Source organism: Durio zibethinus, chromosome 11, assembly GCF_047325235.1.
Source record: "Durio zibethinus cultivar Kanyao isolate XHJ-2024 chromosome 11, ASM4732523v1, whole genome shotgun sequence".
Taxonomy (NCBI): domain Eukaryota; kingdom Viridiplantae; phylum Streptophyta; class Magnoliopsida; order Malvales; family Malvaceae; genus Durio; species Durio zibethinus.
Window position 1 is genome coordinate 3903919 of NC_143172.1, and position 18461 is coordinate 3922379.

The 18461-nt window shown below is 35.1% G+C and overlaps 3 protein-coding genes and 1 pseudogene across 6 annotated transcripts; 3 read left to right on the top strand and 1 right to left on the bottom strand.

The window, feature by feature from the left end:
- Positions 1-331: 331 nt before the first annotated feature.
- Positions 332-1318, top strand: LOC111291401 (pathogenesis-related protein R major form-like). The gene has a single exon (XM_022883105.2). The coding sequence runs from the start codon at positions 426-428 to the stop codon at positions 1149-1151; it is 726 nt and encodes a 241-aa protein (XP_022738840.1). The 5' UTR covers positions 332-425; the 3' UTR covers positions 1152-1318.
- Positions 1319-2806: 1488 nt separating this feature from the next.
- LOC111291404 (elicitor-responsive protein 3-like) lies at positions 2807-5130 on the top strand. Of its 2 annotated transcripts, none has more exons than XM_022883110.2 (5): positions 2807-3471; positions 3883-3948; positions 4089-4215; positions 4480-4594; positions 4897-5130. In XM_022883110.2, exons 1-5 carry the CDS (start codon positions 3405-3407, stop codon positions 4966-4968), a joined length of 447 nt encoding a protein of 148 aa, XP_022738845.1. In that variant the 5' UTR covers positions 2807-3404; the 3' UTR covers positions 4969-5130. The 2 variants fall into 2 exon arrangements, with proteins under 2 accessions (XP_022738845.1, XP_089623890.1); XM_089767764.1 differs by having other exon boundaries at positions 3262-3471; positions 4867-5055.
- A 522-nt stretch (positions 5131-5652) lies between these two features.
- On the bottom strand, positions 5653-12089 carry LOC111291402 (uncharacterized; annotated as a pseudogene). The gene is made up of 11 exons (XR_016346645.1): positions 12083-12089; positions 11860-11942; positions 10977-11101; positions 10782-10934; positions 10273-10401; positions 9730-9831; positions 9194-9320; positions 8865-8962; positions 8459-8602; positions 7847-7910; positions 5653-7716 (listed from the first exon to the last, which is right to left on the bottom strand). The product of XR_016346645.1 is annotated as an uncharacterized LOC111291402 (transcript).
- Positions 12090-12635: 546 nt separating this feature from the next.
- LOC111290892 (transcription initiation factor IIE subunit beta-like) lies at positions 12636-16210 on the top strand. Of its 2 annotated transcripts, none has more exons than XM_022882395.2 (5): positions 12636-12774; positions 13343-13653; positions 14496-14627; positions 14769-14885; positions 15575-16210. In XM_022882395.2, exons 2-5 carry the CDS (start codon positions 13381-13383, stop codon positions 15914-15916), a joined length of 864 nt encoding a protein of 287 aa, XP_022738130.1. In that variant the 5' UTR covers positions 12636-12774; positions 13343-13380; the 3' UTR covers positions 15917-16210. The 2 variants fall into 2 exon arrangements, with proteins under 2 accessions (XP_022738130.1, XP_022738131.1); XM_022882396.2 differs by lacking the exon at positions 12636-12774 and adding an exon at positions 12892-13018.
- Positions 16211-18461: the final 2251 nt, after the last annotated feature.

An 18461-nucleotide genomic window follows, 5' to 3' on the forward strand; every position in this document is an offset into this window, starting at 1 on the left:
ATAAATTATTCTATTCTAATTATTACATATATCAAATATAAAATAAAATTTATTATTTAATCTAATTATATTTATAATATTATTTTATCATATTTTCTGTATATTAAATATATCATAAATCCATAATGTCATGCACTGAGCATTTTGATTTAGCATATATTTTCTAATTAAAAAACTAAGTTGAATTTTCTCATTTCTTAATATATAAAAAAAAAAAACATATCACCATAGATTGAATCCCATTTTCTTAAGTTAAAATATAATTGGCCTTATCTTCATTAAGATTTCGAAGTGATTAAGTAGCCGCCTTCACCTTTATTAAAAGCAATGTGCCACTTGCCATTATTTCTATCAAGCCAAAAGCCACCCTAATTTCTATATAAACCTCCCTTCATTATAAACAAATCCACACGTAAAAGCCAACCATGAGATGCTTGACCAATTTCCAAATCTCCTCAATCCTCTTCTTCAGCATCTTTTTCATTTCCACCCAAGCAGCTCTTTTTGAAATCCGCAATGAGTGCTCCTACACTGTCTGGGCTGCAGCCTCTCCTGGAGGTGGGCGCCGCCTAGACCCATGGCAAAGTTGGACCATCAATGTGCCTGCTGGCACAGCCATGGCTCGTATCTGGGGTCGAACCAACTGCAACTTTGATGGCAGTGGTAGGGGTCATTGCCAAACTGGTGACTGTGGTGGACTCCTACAGTGCCAAGGCTGGGGTGCTCCTCCAAACACCCTGGCCGAATATGCCCTTAACCAATTTGGTAGCATGGATTTCTATGACATCTCCCTAGTTGATGGGTTTAATATCCCCATGGTGTTTGGTCCAACTAATGGTGGTTGTCACAACATCCGATGCACTGCAGACATTAACGGGCAGTGCCCTAATGAATTAAGGGCTCCCGGTGGGTGCAATAACCCATGCACAGTGTTTAAGACTAATGAATTTTGTTGCACTCAAGGGTACGGAACCTGTGGGCCGACCAATTTCTCAAGGTTTTTCAAAAGCAGGTGCCCTGATTCGTACAGTTACCCTCAGGATGATCCTTCAAGCACCTTTACTTGCCCTGGTGGTGCCAATTACAGGGTTGTATTTTGCCCCAGAGGCTCTCCTCATCTGGAGATGGTTGGAAGCAAGAGCCAAGAGTAATGGTCTCTCCCTTCTTGGAGTTAATTGCAATGCCTCGGCGCTTGGAAATAAAAAAATAAAGTTTTTAGATAATGAATATGTTGTCGTGTTTGTATTTCTTTTGTTTCCCGATTGTGTTTTATTTGATGCAACGGCGAAAAGAAATAAAGATATCCTTGTTTGATTCATTCTATTGTGCCAAATATTTGGTTTTCAACCACACAAAACAACAACCAACCTCAAAGTTGAGTAGAGGAGATAAGGGGTGAGGTAGATTTATGAAGAGTCTATGCACAATGCTTTTGTGAAATTTGTTATTCTTTGAATTTAAAGTTTAATTCAATTAATTAATACATTAATTTTAAAAAAATAAATTTAAAATTTAAATTTCAACATTTATAATTTTTTTTTTCATCCAATGCTACTTTTGAAGAAGAATTGTTATTGTTTTGGTACAATATGTTCCAAAATTTCTATGTTCTAAAATTGACATATACTAATACTATATGAAAGGCTATACACGAGGAATCTGATGATTGGATGCCTATTTATGATACCAAACTTTAGCATATTTTCTTGGTCTTTGGTCGTCTTTCGTGATAAGGGGACCTAACATATCCTAACTTTTGAGCACATGCTCTAAAGTTTTAAAACTTTACACATGATCGATCCTTATTTTATGTCTCTCAATTATTTATCATATCTTTCGGTAAACTGATATTTTATGACTCGACAGAAATTAAGAAGCAAGCTAACAGTACTTATGGGAAGATTTCATGTGTTAATTAGTAGTATTAAAAATATTTACCATCCCATTCAGCTAAAAAGAGAGGAAAAAGAAGAAAAAGATTAGCTTGATGGTGAGACTATTATAGGATGATTGGCATAACTTTTTCTGGTTCAAGGTCCTTTCATACTTTTCCCTGCGCAAATTATCTTGTCAAACTAGCTTGGCTTGAATATTATTGTAGAAATATCAAAATAAAATTAAATTACATATAAAAAAATAATATTTAATTTGATTCGATAAATAAAAGAGAAAATTTTAATATAAACTTAGAGATTACCAATAACATAAAACTCTCAAAAACAATCATAAATTTCAAATCTTAAAACAAATTTAGTTTGCACACTTTTTGCTCTTAAACGCTTGAAATACTTTTTATTTCATGTAATTCGATTTTTTTGTCCGAATTTCTTCACATTCTTATAAACTCATCTCTCTCATAAAAATCACATAAAAATTCCTATTTATTAAGAATTCTATCTATTAAATATGTTTATCATTTAAATAAATAAACACTAAAACAAACTAATTTCAATTAGAATTTAGTTCCCAATGTTAATCATTATTTTAATTTCTGAACAATGGATAATTTTGTTGTTTGATGATTAAGAAAATGACATCCATTCACTACAATACCATGTTGCTTATGAATGCATGATGATATTGATAAACGATTATCCTTTAATGATTAAGAAAATGACATCCACTCACTATATGCATGATGATACTGACAACCGGTTATCATTTGATGATTAAGAAAATGACATCCATTCACTATATGCATGATGATACTGACAACCGGTTATCATTTGATGATTAAGAAAATGACATCCATTCACTATATGCATGATGATCCTGATAAAAGATTACCATGTTTTGTTCCTTAAACACAAAAAAAAAAAGAAAAAAGGTTTTGTTCTCTATCCTCGGTTGTCATATACTTATAGGCGGCCACTTGGAGATTAAACTGATGTAGGGACTCTAGAGCCTAGAGCACATGGCTCCAAAATATTTTAATTTTCCTGTCAACAACGATTCACTGGCAAACCCATTGTTGGATCCACTTGTTCACATCAACATGAATTCACCCACAAGGAGTTGATGCAATTGGCCACCTGTCGGTCCAAATCATGGCATGCTACATAGCTGTCTTTTGAAATTCCACAGCGTACGGTGGATCAGTACAATAACATTCCACGGACCTGTTTACAGCTGACCCCCTAATTACCGGTTTCGATTTACTGTTGTCCGGACTAAAACTATAATCTCGGATTTTACATTTTTTACTGCAGATGTAAAAAATAAATGCTTATCTGGTTGTAGATGCTAATTGTTAGAACGTGTTTGTTTCCCGGTAAAAGGTTTATTGAGAAAGATACCCAAGAAACAGGGCAAAAAATATAAAATCTCCAGCATCTATCGCTCTCTGGGTCTGGGATCTGTCTCTGTCAATCAATATTCTTTCCCAGTCTCTCTTCGCTGCAAACATGCCTCAAGGAACGCTTGAAGTTCTTCTTGTTGGTGCCAAGGGTCTTGAGAACACAGATTTTCTTTGTGAGTTTTCTTTTTCTTTTAATCTGAATCTTATTGGTATTATTACTATTTGTTCATGGTCTTATTCAATTTCAATCTTGTCTACCAAGATCTGGGTACATTTTAATAGTTTTAGGCGTTTCTGTTACGATCATGACGATTTCGATCAGATCACGACCATTTAGCCAAGGATTGATCGAAGTTTTTCTTTTCACATTTATATTTCCATTGACAAACAGCGAAAAGAGTGGTTGTAGATTTATTACTTGAATCGATTGTTTATATTAGTTTGATTTTCATGCTTCGAGTTACGATCAAACATATGTAAGGGTCATTTGTGTTGAAACTATTTGGTCTGAAACCCTGTTTTTGTTGCTTATATTTGTATGTTTTTGCTAATGATTTTGAGAATTAAAATTTGGAAACCAACAGGTAACATGGATCCTTATGTGCTTCTCATTTGCCGTACCCAGGAGCAGAAAAGTAGTGTTGCATCAGGTTGGGGCTTAGATTAGTCTAAATTCAGTAACATTGTTTCTCTTGTGTTGGCTAATAGATCAACTATCATGATTCAAAATTCGTTCTTGGATTGTAAATATATAGGAACTAATAGAGTTAGAAAGAAATAACTTTCTCAGGAAAAGGGTCTGATCCGGAGTGGAACGAGAATTTTGTATTCAATGTGTCCGAAGGTGTTTCAGAACTCAAATTGAAAATAATGGACAGTGACTGTGGTTCTCAGGATGATTTCGTTGGAGAAGTAACGTGAGTATTACTAAATTCTCAAATGATTTGTGACAATTATCAGCAAAAAAACTCAAAAAGTCAAGTAAAACTTGCCTTGATTACACATATTTCATAAGATTATATAGTGAAATGCTTTTGAAGAAGAGGAAAAGATCCAAGCTTTTTTTGAAGTTCTTGTTTGAACCTTGAGCAATGAAATATAGATTTCGAACTTAGGCTCACGAGTCAGGAACTAGGTAAGTTTTTAATTAGTTAAACTTGTTTTTTTTTTTATATTTGCAGCATTCCTCTGGAGCCTGTATTTGTGGAAGGAAACCTGCCCCCAGCTGCATATAATGTTGTCAAGGATGAAGAATATCGTGGGGAGATGAGACTTGGCCTAACTTTCACCCCCGAGGTATTTTTCTTTTGCTTGTTGTCTTCAATTACATTTCCATTTGACTACTAGAAGATGAAACCAGCCTTACAGCATTCAGCATTGCTTCAACATTGATTTATAACCATCCGCAGACAAGAAGGCAAATGAGTATCAAACTCTTGATCACTCTGCTCTTAACAAATCACAAATATGAATGAAATATTTTATTCAGCTCTGCAAAGGGCTCCTTTCCGTTCCATTTTTGGGTTTTCTTTTGCCCTTTCTGAATTGAACTGGACGATTATTCTCAGATAGCAAAAATTTCCATTGCTCCATAACAGGAACGTCATACCGGGGAATTTCAAGTTGAAGAATCTTTTGAAGGGTGGAAGCAGTCTTCATACACGGACTAGGCCACTAGTGGTTTCCATCTTAATTTCTGGTTTCAAGAACTTATTCTGAAGCTTGATTTAGAACTACATTTGGTTGAATGTTGTTAATTGTGTGCTTCTTTACAATCAAATTGATTAAGTCATTTTGGACTTTTACTAATAATATTTAAAAAGTTAATAAGATGTTTTAGGCCCCCCAAAAAAATGGTGAGCATGCAACGAAAATTGTGTTAGAAATTCCTGTGGGATATATTATCTTTTCCTCAAATCATTACCATAGTGACAAATTAAGGTTAAGTTTCAAGGAAATAACCTGAGGCTGACAGTTTGATTTAAAAAAAAAATTGTTTCTCCAACAAACAGGCTTTAGGCTTTAAATTTAACGCCATGAAAATCTTAAAATAACTCAAAAATTAAAAGATACTTGGAAGGTAGATTACTGTGCTTGAAGATACTTCTTAATTCTAAAGATCATCCAAAATGATGTAATGTGACAACAAAATACTATTTGATAAACCAAAAGCTTTTTCCTTTTTTTTTCTTCTAAACGTGCATGCCAAAATACAAAAGCTAGCACACCAAGAAGTCAAAACCATGAAGGTGTCAGTTCAAACAGAATATCTAACAGGAACTTGTCTTTAGCAAACCTTTATATCTAGGACTTTACCTTGCCTGGTAATTCCTTTTCCCCTTCCTGTAAGGTTGTTAAGCACCAACTCTACTGTGAGTAGGTAAGCTTACGTTACCGGGAGGGCAGGAATGAAGGATTCAAAGGGAACTGTTGTTGCATAACAGGTTGTGCCATGGAATCTAGTGATGAAATATCGCTTTGAAAAACGTTGGACAAGCCATAATCTGGCAGTGCAAAGTTGCCATCTGTTTGGGTGCCAGAACTGCCAAACTGTTGGTGGAAGAAACTCTGAAAAGCAAAACTATCCTCAGCAGGACTAGAATCTGTAACGGTCATGAATGCAAACTCAAAGCATGGACCAGACCAAGACTTCCCAAATGGAATTGCAGATTGTAGCCCTGGCTTCTCATTATTCATTTCTGTAGGAGCAGTTTGGTTTTGATGAGTATCTTTGCTCTTGTTTGAGGACTCGACATGAAACATAGTGGCACCGTATGTAAAGTCATGACCTTCAAGTGCCATTCTCGGTCTAGTCTCAGGTTGTTGAGGTGTTTTATCTGTCAGATTCGCTGAAGTCAAATCCACATTCCGAATGGCTCTGCTATTACAAGACCTTCGAGCAGCAATTTTGAGAACTTGTTCGCTAGACAATGATTTTGCCACCAACTGAGATGCATAACCAGCAAGTCGTGTTGAAGACAGATTAGGCACACTGCCCTCCTTCTTCTTAGACCCAATTGAGTTAAACACAGTTTCTCTAAAGCTGCTATGTTCAATTCTTCTTTCAGCTAGATTCTTCTCTTGCTTGATATTAGCAATAGGCGTTGAAACAAACCATTCATTGAATGCAACCTCTGATGGTATTGCACCTGTAAGAGTCTTCATTGCAAATTCTAGGCATGGGTCAGAACAAAACAATTGTTGTAGTTCTGACTTGCTGTCACTGTCCTTATGAGTTCCCAACATTTTTGGTCGCTCTCCAAGAATTGTCCTGTATTCATGAGGCCTTATTTTATTGATTTCTGGATTGGCTGCTGCTGCAGAAGCTGGATTTGGGAGCTTGGCGTTAGGGCCAATGTTTAGCAGCCAAATTGCTTTATCCACCAAAAAACATGGTGGTTTCGGTTCATTTTTTCCAGACTTTTTAGTTGCATTCGGAATAGCTACTTCAGTGGACACTATATTGGTCACCAGCTCAGGTTCAAGCCTAGCAAGTCATTTTGACAACCAACGAGGCAAGTCAAGCTCTTTCATCTTCTTGAACTTGCTCAAGTTCTTAGTTTCTATGTTGCTTCTCTTGCTTTCCACCCCTTTTTTGCCTAGATTCTTCTCTAGCAGGACATTAGAAGTTGGAGTTGAAACAAGCCCTTCACTGGCAACATCCTTGAGCAGTATTGTACCTCTAAGAGTATTGATTGTAAATTCTAGGCACGGGTCTGAACAAAAGAAAGGCTGTACTTCTGACTTAGTGTCACTAGTCTTCTCAGTCTCCAACATTTGTGATTGCTTTCCAAGAACATCTTTGTCTTCACTGGGCTTTATGGTCTTCTTCACTGAGCCCCAATGTGATTTAATTGTTGAATAAGCAGAGGCTTGCTTTGCTACCTCTGCATTTGAGAGAATATTTAGCTGCGGAGGTGCTTCATTCTCCATAACACATGGAACACTAGCTTCATTTTGGCAAGGCTTTACAGGTTCAAGGCCATTAGCCACCACCTGAGGTTCAAGACAAGCAAGTCGATTTGATAAGCCACAAGGCATATCAAGCTCTGTCTTATTCTTGGACTTACCAAACTTCTTAGAGTTTATGTTGCTCCTCTTCTCTGTTTCACTTTTGAGCAGGTTCTTCACTTGCAGGACATCATCTGCAGCAGTAGAAACAAGCACGTTATTGGCAGAGACTATTTTACCCTGTTTTCTATTGGAAGCTTTTGGAGCTACCAAGCTGCTCCAACTTGATTTTTCTGCAGTCTCAGGATTCCTTTTAAGTGCAGTCTCTACCAAACCCTTTCTTTGAGGAATCTGAAGTATGGAAGCTGTAGCAAGCCCAGTTTCAGTATAATCCTTCTTACTCTGGCCTTTCTCAAAGGTCTCAGCTTCTAGGTCAGATAAGATACTCCCATCAGATGTCTCCTCACCTGCAGCAACATGTTTTGCATTCAGAAGCAATGAATCCCACATATGATTGGCTTGGAAACAACTTCCTGATTCAAATTCTCAAGTTGGTTGCTCATGACTTGGGTGGTTTATAAATTTTCCACTCCTCACCTCTAAAGAGTTGGCGCCTGGTGGCAGGATGCTTCACTTTCTGCCTTTTAGCTGCTGGGAGTTGCTAAAATAGACAGAAGAAATGGATAAAAACAATCAGCTAATTAAAATTTCCACCCGCATATCTCCCAAAAGAAAAAATGTGGTTCTGAAGGAAATCCCAACTGGACATTGGTTGAAAATAGAGTCTACAAACAGGTAGATGAGGCATCAAACTTGAATCACAGGTCATAAGATGATGAACCTTGACAATGAATAGTTTGCAGGTGCTTATTCGTTTCTGAATATTCCCATATGTTATCTGTAACCTAAGGAAAACCTTTATAGGAAGCTTACTTGTCTCTGAATCTCTTCCACTTTTAATATGAGCTTACTTGTCTTATCCTATTCTGCCCATAATCTTGTAGAAAAAACATGACCTTCCCTCTACTCTATGTAAATTTTAAAGCAAACTACGTCATTTAATAAATGATAATGGAATTTTAGTTCGATACAGCATGCATCATTGGAATTATGTACCTAAATCAAGCAGGTAAAAATTGGACAAGAGACAATGGAATTAGGATTAAAACGGACATAGCAACTATATGCAGAAGCTAAGTGCAAACTTACTGATTTATCTTTATTAATTAAATTTTGATCATCACCATGCTTTTTCAGTACAGAAGCATCTCTACTGATCCCTCCAGTTTCTAGATAGCGAAGAACAGCCTTTTTGGAGCGAAAAACACATCCACTAGCTGTATCAGTGTAATACTGTAGCATTCATAATTGTTACTGATCAATATTCATAAATAGTATGTATGTCCAAAGAACTACGTTAAAAACTCCATATATAAGCAGCAGTTGGTTCATTATGCTGTCAAGGCAAAGCTTGAAGCAATATGAGCACAAGAATAGGGACATACTTTTTTGGTACGTGTCATAAAATTGAGGACATGAAAAAGTCACATATGTCCATGTGTAAGAATCTAAAAGGGAGGCTTGGGGGACAGCAAGAGTTAAAGTAACTCCATACCGGATCTCTTCTGACCCCATTTGCATTCCTTCTAATCTTGACTTCCTTAATCCATCCTGCTGGTAAATCATCCACTGTTGATCTCTTAATCAAAACCTAGATTTACAAAAACCACAACAGCATATCTCATTCAGTAGCTGTAGCAATGGAATAAATTTCTGTATCTCATAAATGATATCCCAAAATGCCACTTATGTGTATTTTAATGAAGCACTTTAATGTATGCACTAAAATGCAACCAATCTCTCTCTCTCTCTAAAAACAAATAAATAGACAGATAGAAACAACAACACCAAAATGGTAGCAAAAGATTTTTTAAGAACCAAGTTTGCTTGTAGAGCACGAGGCTCTTTTCTTTTGCTTAGATTTGCTACTTTTCTGCTCTGCATGATTAAGAAATCGGAACACCTCTGGCTTGGAATGGAATCTAAATCCAGTTGATGGATCAACATATATCTGCAACAAAAAAAAAGTTCAATTAAAAATAAAATTGAGGTATTACAGAAAGAAGAAACGAGCTTAAAGTTCCTCATGTTAGTAGATGCTTCGTACATGCAACATAAGTAAATTAAAGATGTAAAAGAGAATTTCAAATAACAATCTCATGCGATATGATATCTGCATAAAAGATCTAATTCAGATGTCAATGGGGAATTGGACAAGCCATTCCTGCTTATTGAAGTGGTAGCCATTGATGTATCATGTATAGCTGCATAACAGGAATACCCAGCAGAAACGGTAAAGGGTAGTAATGGAAAAATAATCTGCCGGATTGCAGATAATACAATACTACAAATTCCATGTGGTACTAGGAGATAGAAAAGCACCATGATTCTTCTGCATAAAAGAAAATCAAATTTCATACCTTATAGTATTTCCCAATTTTTGCACCACTCTTATGGGCTTTCACCTCCATGAACCAATTCTTAGGTAACCATTCAGGATGTTCATTTGCCTTTACAGCAACCTGTATGATGATTAAATAATTAAAAGTAAAAAAAAGGGAAAAGGGCAGACAACTAATAGATTATCTAAACTCACTTTCATGTAACCATTTGCTGAGGGCAATTTCACAGATAAGACTGCAATTGTTTCTTTCATACCACAACTTCAGTTAGGAGAAAGGTAAAGGCTAAATTAGTTGTTTCAGGAGGCAAATAGATTTTGTATAATCTAACAGTATCTATTGGTTGCACTAAGAAGGAAATGGTGGAGAAAAGATGACTTTTTGGAAATGTTACCATAAATAATTTATTGTACAAGACAGGATAGCTTCTTAATAAGCACTTTAAGACTAAGTCTCTCTCTGTCTCTTTCCAAACAAATAAATAGATGGATTGAAAAAAAAAAAAATTCCCAGACAAGGTAGAAAACAAAATGGTAGCAAAAGAATTTTTTGAGAACCAACTTTGCTTGTAGAGTGCGAGGCTTTATTCTTTGGTATAGATTTGCTGCTTTTCAGCTCTACATTTTTAATAAATCCAGACACCTCTGGCTTGGAATAGAATCTGCGTCCGGTTGATGGATCAACATATATCTGCCACAAGAAAGCAGCTCAGTACAAAATAAAATTTAAATCCCACAAAAAGAAAAAAGAGAACTCCTCAGGTTAGTAAATGTGTAGTCCATGCAGAAAAAAAATTAAATCAAAGACCTAAATTGAGTTTCAAGTAATAATCGTCATTATATGTGTCTGTATGGAAGGTCTAATTCACATGCCACTGAGATACAGGACAAGCCATTCACACTTATTGAAGTGGTGGCCATGTGTATCAGCATAAAAGGAATACCCAGCAGAACCAGCTAAGAATAGTAATGAAAAAGTATCTGCTGATAATAGAGTATTACAAATCCAATGTGGTAACTGGAAGATATAAAAGCACCATGGTTCCTAAGCATCAAAGCAAAAAAAAATACCTTGTAGGATTTTCCAACTTTTTTACCACTCTTATGGACTTTCACCTCCATGAAACAATTCTTTAGCAACCAGTCAGGATGTTCATTTGCTGTTGCTGCAGTCTGCATGATGATTGAATAAAAGAATAAAACAGGAGGAAAACAAAGGGCAGTTAATTAATTAATACATTATCTAAACTCAATGTGACCATTTGCTGATGGCATTTTAATTTGCTTTAAAGTTGGCTGCTGGTCATCACATTGAGTGATTCCTGTTTTAGTATAGCAAACAAGGTCATCCTTGGTAAAGCATTTTGACTGGTTGCCAAGTTTACATAATGCTGCAATAGGAAACAATAATTATAGTAACAAAAGCATGTTATCAGATTTGGGTAAATAGACAGCTTATTTCTACATATTACCATTTGTTTTATTTAAGAAGTGGCATTCATCAATGATTTGCATTGCTCAATTATTTTGCCAAGAAGACAAGAAACAGGGAGAAATCTTGACACCTTATCATCAACTATTTAAGCCTTACCCTAAAAAATCAATGTTTCAGCGCCACAAATCACCTACATTGTTTCCTATTTTCATTTTCCTTAACTTTTTGTCACGAAAAAACGAAAAGAAAATCAGTCCAATGCCTTAAAAAATTCCCCATGCAGAACAAAATCCATCCGTCCTTACGCAAAAGTTACTGTCAACAATTCAATAAACTCCCATTTTCATGCAATGCATCACTAAAATGCTATATGAACAGAAGCAACCTCAATCCTTCAGCTTTCAAAACTTATAATCCATCCACAGGCAACCCGCATTTCTTCCACTAACCCCCGAATTCCACATGCACATATCAAGATATATCATTTGACTGCATTTCTTTCACATGCAACTAAAAACAACCGATCATCAACTAATAAAAGCTCCATAATCTTAACCTCAAACTTCAACAGTTCATATCTGCCTTACTTCACTAAAATTATTCAAAAACAGCTAGCTTTTTTAAGTAAACAATTAAATTAGAGACAAAAATAGAACCTAAAAAACCCTAAATTGAAATAATAAAAGTACAAATTCGATTATATAGTTAAATAACCGTGATTCTACGGCCTGTCTTTTGGAATTTGAACTGTAGGGTCCAGCCCGCCGGCAGCCAGTCTGGTGAAGTTTTCGCTGTCACTATCACCGGAAACTAGATTTTCCGGCGACCAATAAAATCTTTTTTTTTTTTCCTGAGTAGTAGTAGTTTATTTCAGAGGTTTTGGAGTCTCTGTCTGATCAAGTAAGTAAAAAAAAGTGGAAGTGAATTGTCAACCTGCCCGACATAAGAAGACTGACGAGGATAATGCGACGGAAAATCAACACGTGCTTTTTTGTTATTTTTATTTTCAGTTAAAAATCTTTAAAACAATTAAGGTGAAAAATTTTTTTGATTCAGGTGATTTTTTACTGTCAGTGGTCTGTTAGCGGAGGTTGAGTTGGCAAATCATTTACTGTCAAACTTTTCTATTATTAAAATTTTCCAAAAGAAAACTACAAATAAAACAATTTTACCATTTTCTCTCTCATTTTATCGGATTATCTTTGATTTTTATTAAAAGAATTTAATTTTGATGTTATTTTTATAATATTATGTTAAATTAAAATTTTAAAAAAAGTTTTAAAAATTTTGAATTTCAAACTTTACAAATTTTTTTTTGAAAATTTTTATAATTTTATGTTTTTATTAAAAATAATGATTAAAGTTGAAGAATATTTAACTATTATTTAAAATTAAATCTATATACAATACACTATTTTTATTAAATTAAAAAAATATATTAATTAAATTTTTAATAATATACAAACAAAAGGGTAGTTTGGGGAAAGCAGGTGAAAGGGCTTTCGGCGGTTATGTCCCTAACTAAGTTTTTGCTTATTTATTTACGAGGACGTCACTCCTTTTGTCAACCAAACACGACAGTCAAAGAAAGGGAAATTGAAGCCAAGGAAACTTCTACCAAAGCCAAAGGTGCTCTGTCTTTCTCCTTTTTACGATCTTCGGTCCGTTGATTTTCTTTTTTTTGATGAAACGATTAATAAAAAAAATCCCTTTCAAATCACAATTTTGATTGTCAAAGTCAGGTTTTTAATGGGTGTCCATGTTGATAACTTGATTATAATATGGAATCAAAGATTGGGTTACTAGATTTTGATTCGAATTTGATATGGGTTTGGAAAGATTCAGCCGTTGAAGTTTTTTAACTGGAAATTAGGTAAGATTAACTGGGTCAGTATTAAAAGAAGTAGCAAACCTCAAAAGCTGTGGAAATAATAAACTTTAACTATTTATTTATAGATTGGAATCGAATATTTGTTTTTGATTGTGAAATGATTCTTTCTTATTAGGTCAAAGTTGAAATTTGATTCATGTTACCTTTGCTAACATAAAAGATTGGAAATTTGTTAAGTTTCTGATGGTGGATTTCTCTATTTTCTTTATTTGGTTGAAGTTATAGAATAAGCATATGGGTAGTTATACTGATAAGCATTTAGGGTTTTAAGCTTTGTTTTTGCTTTTTTTTTTTTTTGGTCTCCAGCATTTGAGACGTTCAGAAGGTTAAGAAGGTCTTGAGTGATGGCATTGCAAGAGAAGTTAGATAGATTTAATAAGCAGCAGGAGAAGTGTCAGTCGATGCTCTCCAACATTGCCGCAAAATCGGCATCTTCTAGGGTCACCACAACTCCAAAACCTTCACCTGTGGCTGCCTCCCCCTATCCCAGTTCAAGACCCTCTGCATCTGCTCCCGTCAAATTCTCAAATGATACCGAGAGGCTTCAGCACATTAACAGCATTCGGAAAGCTCCTGTTGGAGCTCAGATGAAGCGTGTCATTGACCTTCTTTATCAGGTTCTTTAAACCTTCTTTTTTTAATTTAAAATTTATGCGCCTGATGCAAATAATTAGAGTGTTATGCCTTGTTAACATTTGTCAATGATCTTTATTGTTGCAAGTATCCTTGTCAAAGTCATGGTTTGCTGGCTCAGAGGATAAATCTGTTATGGAGAAAAATTGCTTTTGTTGAGTATCATTGATGGAAATGTGTATAAAAATATGAAATAAAGGAGAAATTCTCTTGTTCATTATGTGCCTGCTTTAGTTTTTTAAAGTTTCTTGCTTCTGATAATGGTCCTGATTAGCATGTGCCTTCTGCTGCTATTTTCTTCTGTTATTCTCATCCTATTGTGGCTATGATAGTTTTACCCTGCATTTCTCATGGTTGTTGATGCAAGTAAAATTTGATAATGCTTTAGCAATTTTTTAGAGTAGTGAATGTAAGTGTTTTTGGGGTCAGAGTTTGAGATAGTAACCAGTAGGTCAGTGCTCCTATAGCAGCATTGTTGTATACTTTTGTAGCCTTTTTGCATTGAACATGTAGGTGTTCTTTGCTGTATTGGAAATATTATTTCTACCCTCCAGTAAGAGAAGCTCAGTTGTGGGATTCTACTATATCATTGATTTCTTCAAGCAGTTTGATTTTATATCAGAGAAGAGTGGGAGACTTAAGATTGTATATGGTATTCACTTTGTGAGATCTGGAAAAAATGGTAGTTGCTGTCAGTGTGGACTTTTTACATGTATCTTTGTTTCTGCTGACATTACTATCAATTATTGAACAGACAATAGTGCTTAGTAAGGAGCTGAAATTTTTAACTATCTCCAAGCTGTAAAGTATGTATTCATGGTTGCAGAAAAGGGAGGCTTACACACCAGAGCAGATCAATGAAGCATGTTATGTTGATGTGAATGGAAACAAAGACGTCTTTGAGGGCTTGAGGAAAAACCCAAAAGTGAAGTATGATGGGAAGCGCTTCTCTTACAAGGTGACATTTACTTGGTCGCTGCTGTGACCTTTTGATAGACTTATTCTTTTTTGGCTTCAGCATCTATATCATAATAAGCATTTTTCCTATTGCTTAGTCTCTTCATAATGGATTACAATTTTGTACATGTTATCCTTACAGGCCAAGCATGATGTAAAAAACAAGAATGAACTTCTTGTTTTGATTCGGAAATTTATAGAAGGCATTGCTGTTATTGATCTCAAGGATGCATACCCAAATGTGATGGAGGACTTGCAGGTATAATTGAGCTGCAGATTTTCCTTCACTTTCTATTTACTCCTATGTCCGTATGTAAGTTTCCATAAGGGGTCTTATTTTTTACTTTCAATTTACATAATTGTATTGAAGCCTTTATTAACTTAATACTTTAGTTTCTTTTGATCTGATTCTTTATTATTATTTCTTTCTAACAATTAAATGCGATAAAAGCAAAGAGTGCAACACCATATTAATGCATAAAGTGGGAGAAACTGTTATGCACATAACCTAGAATTGAAAAGCTTTAAGTTTTGAAATTTACTATTGATAGGAAGGGTATTATATAATTAAATGCATCACAAACTTGTAATTCAACTCTTTTTTAATAATTATTATATTGAGAAATTTCTCAATGAAACTATGCTTGGATACTTTGGTGGGTTGGTTGTTAATTTCCTCATAAAAGGGTCATTGATTTAGGAGATTTTCCCAACAGTTCTGTTAATTGTTGGATGTAAATGATTCAGATGGTTATTTTCTATTGTTCTCATTATACTTATGTTGTTTTGGCTTTTAAGAAAAGCCTTTCACTCAAAAATCTACTTGTTTATGAGTGCTTAATTTCTCCTACTAAATAATTCATTATGTTGGCACAAATTCATTTAAAAAGTACTGATAAATTTAGTAGTTTCTGTTGCAACGGCTACTTATAGTTGTTCTTTTTGTAGGCTCTAAAAGCTGCCGGTCATATTTGGCTGCTATCAAATTTTGACTCACAGGAGGACATTGCCTTCCCGAATGATCCCAGGGTACCTATTAAGGTGGATGACGACCTTAAAGAGTTATTTCGGTCTATTGAATTGCCACGAGACATGCTTGACATTGAGAAAGATCTCCAGAAGAATGGAATGAAACCTGCTACCAACACAGCAAAAAGGAGGGCTGCTGCACAAGTGCAGGGCATTTCCTCCAAGCCCAAGCCCAGGCAGAAACACAAGGAGTTCTCCAAGAAGGCAAAGCTAACAAATGCACATCTTCCAGAACTTTTCCAGAGTCTCAAAAATTCTTGAAGCCAGACATAGATTTACTATGGGGTCAGTGGAGCAGCTGGATTATTTACTTTTTTTAATGGTGAACAATGGATTAATGGTTAAACAAATATAATATATCTGTGCTATATAAACTCCCACTCTCCAACAATCACCGAGAATGCTATGCTACTCTAGACTTCCAAAATCCGACTAAATTGAAATGAGGGCTATCGATGTAGATCAAACTAGCAATTCTTGTTTCTTGTATCTAGCAACACAATTGATCCAATTGTTACTCTTGTAATAATAATAACAGTAATTACATTTTCTTAATGTTTGATTAATTTTTGCAGGCTTTGAAACTTCGAAGTGGAATTTTGGTATCCTTGTTTGTAAAATGAAAAGCCTATTGGTCCAACTTTTTTTTTAATGAGAAAGCCTATTGGTTTCACTAATTACAGAAGGACATGTAGATTTAGATTTAGACTCAGTTATTTCTAGTAAGATCCGAGGGTTTGCATTCCCGCATCAGACAGAGAAATATACATGGTTATTCTTCATAATTCAAAAGCTTCAGAAAAGCTGCCTGAGACCATGTATCAAAATCAAAAGATCCTGTTCTTCCATAGTTGCATTTCTTGTTAACTAGAACGTTATACTAATATTATGGAAATACGGCAACACCATCCCTTGTTTTTTTCCTTTTCAAAGACTGACGATTCATCTTTGAGTCTTTGGATAATTAGAAACACCAAACGTCTGAAAAAAACAGCTAGCACGCATGCATGCATGCATGATAGTTATGTTTCAAGAGAAACTAATGTCTCTGTTTGAAAGTCTGATTTTCTTGTCCCAGTCCAAAAATGTAATGAACATGTAGCTTGTGACAGGAACAGAGTACCAGGTACCCGATACGTCTCTTATACAAAATTCTTGTATGAAAGCAACTTGTTTTCGACAATCCAATCTGTTATGTCCAATTCTACAGATAGGGATGTGTGTGTGTGTGTGTGTGTGTGTGTGTATCTTGCTTCTCTTTTGGGTTCTTGCTCCTGATTTGAAATTCATAGATTTTGAGGTCCCATTGACTGATAATTTACGTCTGTCAACTTGTTATTTTGGCTGGACTTTTGCTTGCTAATTCAACTCTTCCATATAATAGAAAATAGAACTTTATCATATTGATAGCAATTCGAATGTATGATAAGTAAAACCTTCCATGTTCCCATTTTTTTTCTATCATGGAAGTAACATCAAGAAAGCCAACAAAATGTGGGTTTGACCCTTGAACCAATAAACGGTTAAGATGTATAAATTAGCAACTAAAATATTCTTTTCATTCTTCTTGTTTTTTAGGTTTTTTTTTTTTTAAAGGCAGAAGAACCAAAATTGCCCCACCATTCACCGTGCGGAATGATGCTGAAACAATTCAACAGTTCTTCCTTCAAATATAAATATAATTAGTACTTTTAGTCGGTGGCCATTACCAATTTAATAGGCCATCTGTTGAATTCAAATTCAATCCAGAGTACATATTCAAGGATTATTGGTTACTTCTTCTTCACCAAGGTCTGACCTTGCAAAAGACTTCCTTGCCTGCAATTCATGATTGCAGAACAAATTTATTCTACTAAAAATATATACTCCATTCAAGTACCTTGCAAGAGTGCAGCTTCCTGGGAAATAAAAATCCAGCTATTTACAATACATGACTTCACATCTCTGATAATCAAACAAATACAATTGCAGTTTCAGCAAAAAGTTTGCATTCTTTTTCTCAAACTGTATCTATTATACATTTCTATCAAGAAAAGGGAAAAAAAAAAAACAAAAAACTGCAGTGTAAGCTGCCTAAATTTTGTATAACTAAATATATATTTAGGATCTGCAAAAAATAGACAAATCAGTTGTGGAGGGGGTTTGGTCCCCCTGGAACTGTTCGATAGGAAGCTTCATGAATTGGTTGACTCTTTGTTGCTTTGGATGCCTCAGGAGACTTTGCAGGGAAATGCCATGTGGAGAATTCTGTCTTGGTTGTTTGCTCAGCTTCACTGCTTAGGCTTCTATGGATGTAGCGGCAACTTGAGGGGTGGATGGCAGCTAGTATGATCATAAAGAACATAAATGAGAATTTGGGACTCCAAATCCTCATGATTTTAATGATGAGAAAGGGGAGAACAGATGATGAGATGAACTGCAAGAAGTTTATGGGATTGAGTTTGCTCACTTATTAAAGAGGCAGGTATGAAGTCTATTAATATGAGATCAAGGCATCAAGCAACCAGTGGTGACGATGTAACCAAAACTAGGAATTAGTTCTTTTGTAATGGCTGAAATACCCTTCATCTTTGGCTAAATCTGCCTTCATGTTATAAATTCTCCACCCAAAACTACAGTAGGAAATTAGTAGTAGGTGTGATTTGTTTCTTCACTTGCATTGACGAATTATCCTTTGGCATTTTAAATTCTGATATCGATAGTACCCTCAAATTACATGCACCAATTTAAATTCAGACTGTTTCTATTATATTTAAATCTCATTACATTATTTACAAAGAACAAGAATATAATGATTTCAGCTTAT

Bases quoted from the DNA above. Each gene is read 5' to 3' on its own strand.
- LOC111291401 (XM_022883105.2), top strand. From the start codon at position 426: ATGAGATGCTTGACCAATTTCCAAATCTCCTCAATCCTCTTCTTCAGC.
- LOC111291404 (XM_022883110.2), top strand. From the start codon at position 3,405: ATGCCTCAAGGAACGCTTGAAGTTCTTCTTGTTGGTGCCAAGGGTCTT. The intron at 3,472-3,882 runs GTGAGTTTTCTT...GGAAACCAACAG, and splicing joins TGAGAACACAGATTTTCTTT to GTAACATGGATCCTTATGTG. The intron at 4,216-4,479 runs GTGAGTATTACT...TTATATTTGCAG, and splicing joins GATTTCGTTGGAGAAGTAAC to CATTCCTCTGGAGCCTGTAT.
- LOC111290892 (XM_022882395.2), top strand. From the start codon at position 13,381: ATGGCATTGCAAGAGAAGTTAGATAGATTTAATAAGCAGCAGGAGAAG. The intron at 14,628-14,768 runs GTGACATTTACT...TTATCCTTACAG, and splicing joins GGAAGCGCTTCTCTTACAAG to GCCAAGCATGATGTAAAAAA. The intron at 14,886-15,574 runs GTATAATTGAGC...TTCTTTTTGTAG, and splicing joins ATGTGATGGAGGACTTGCAG to GCTCTAAAAGCTGCCGGTCA.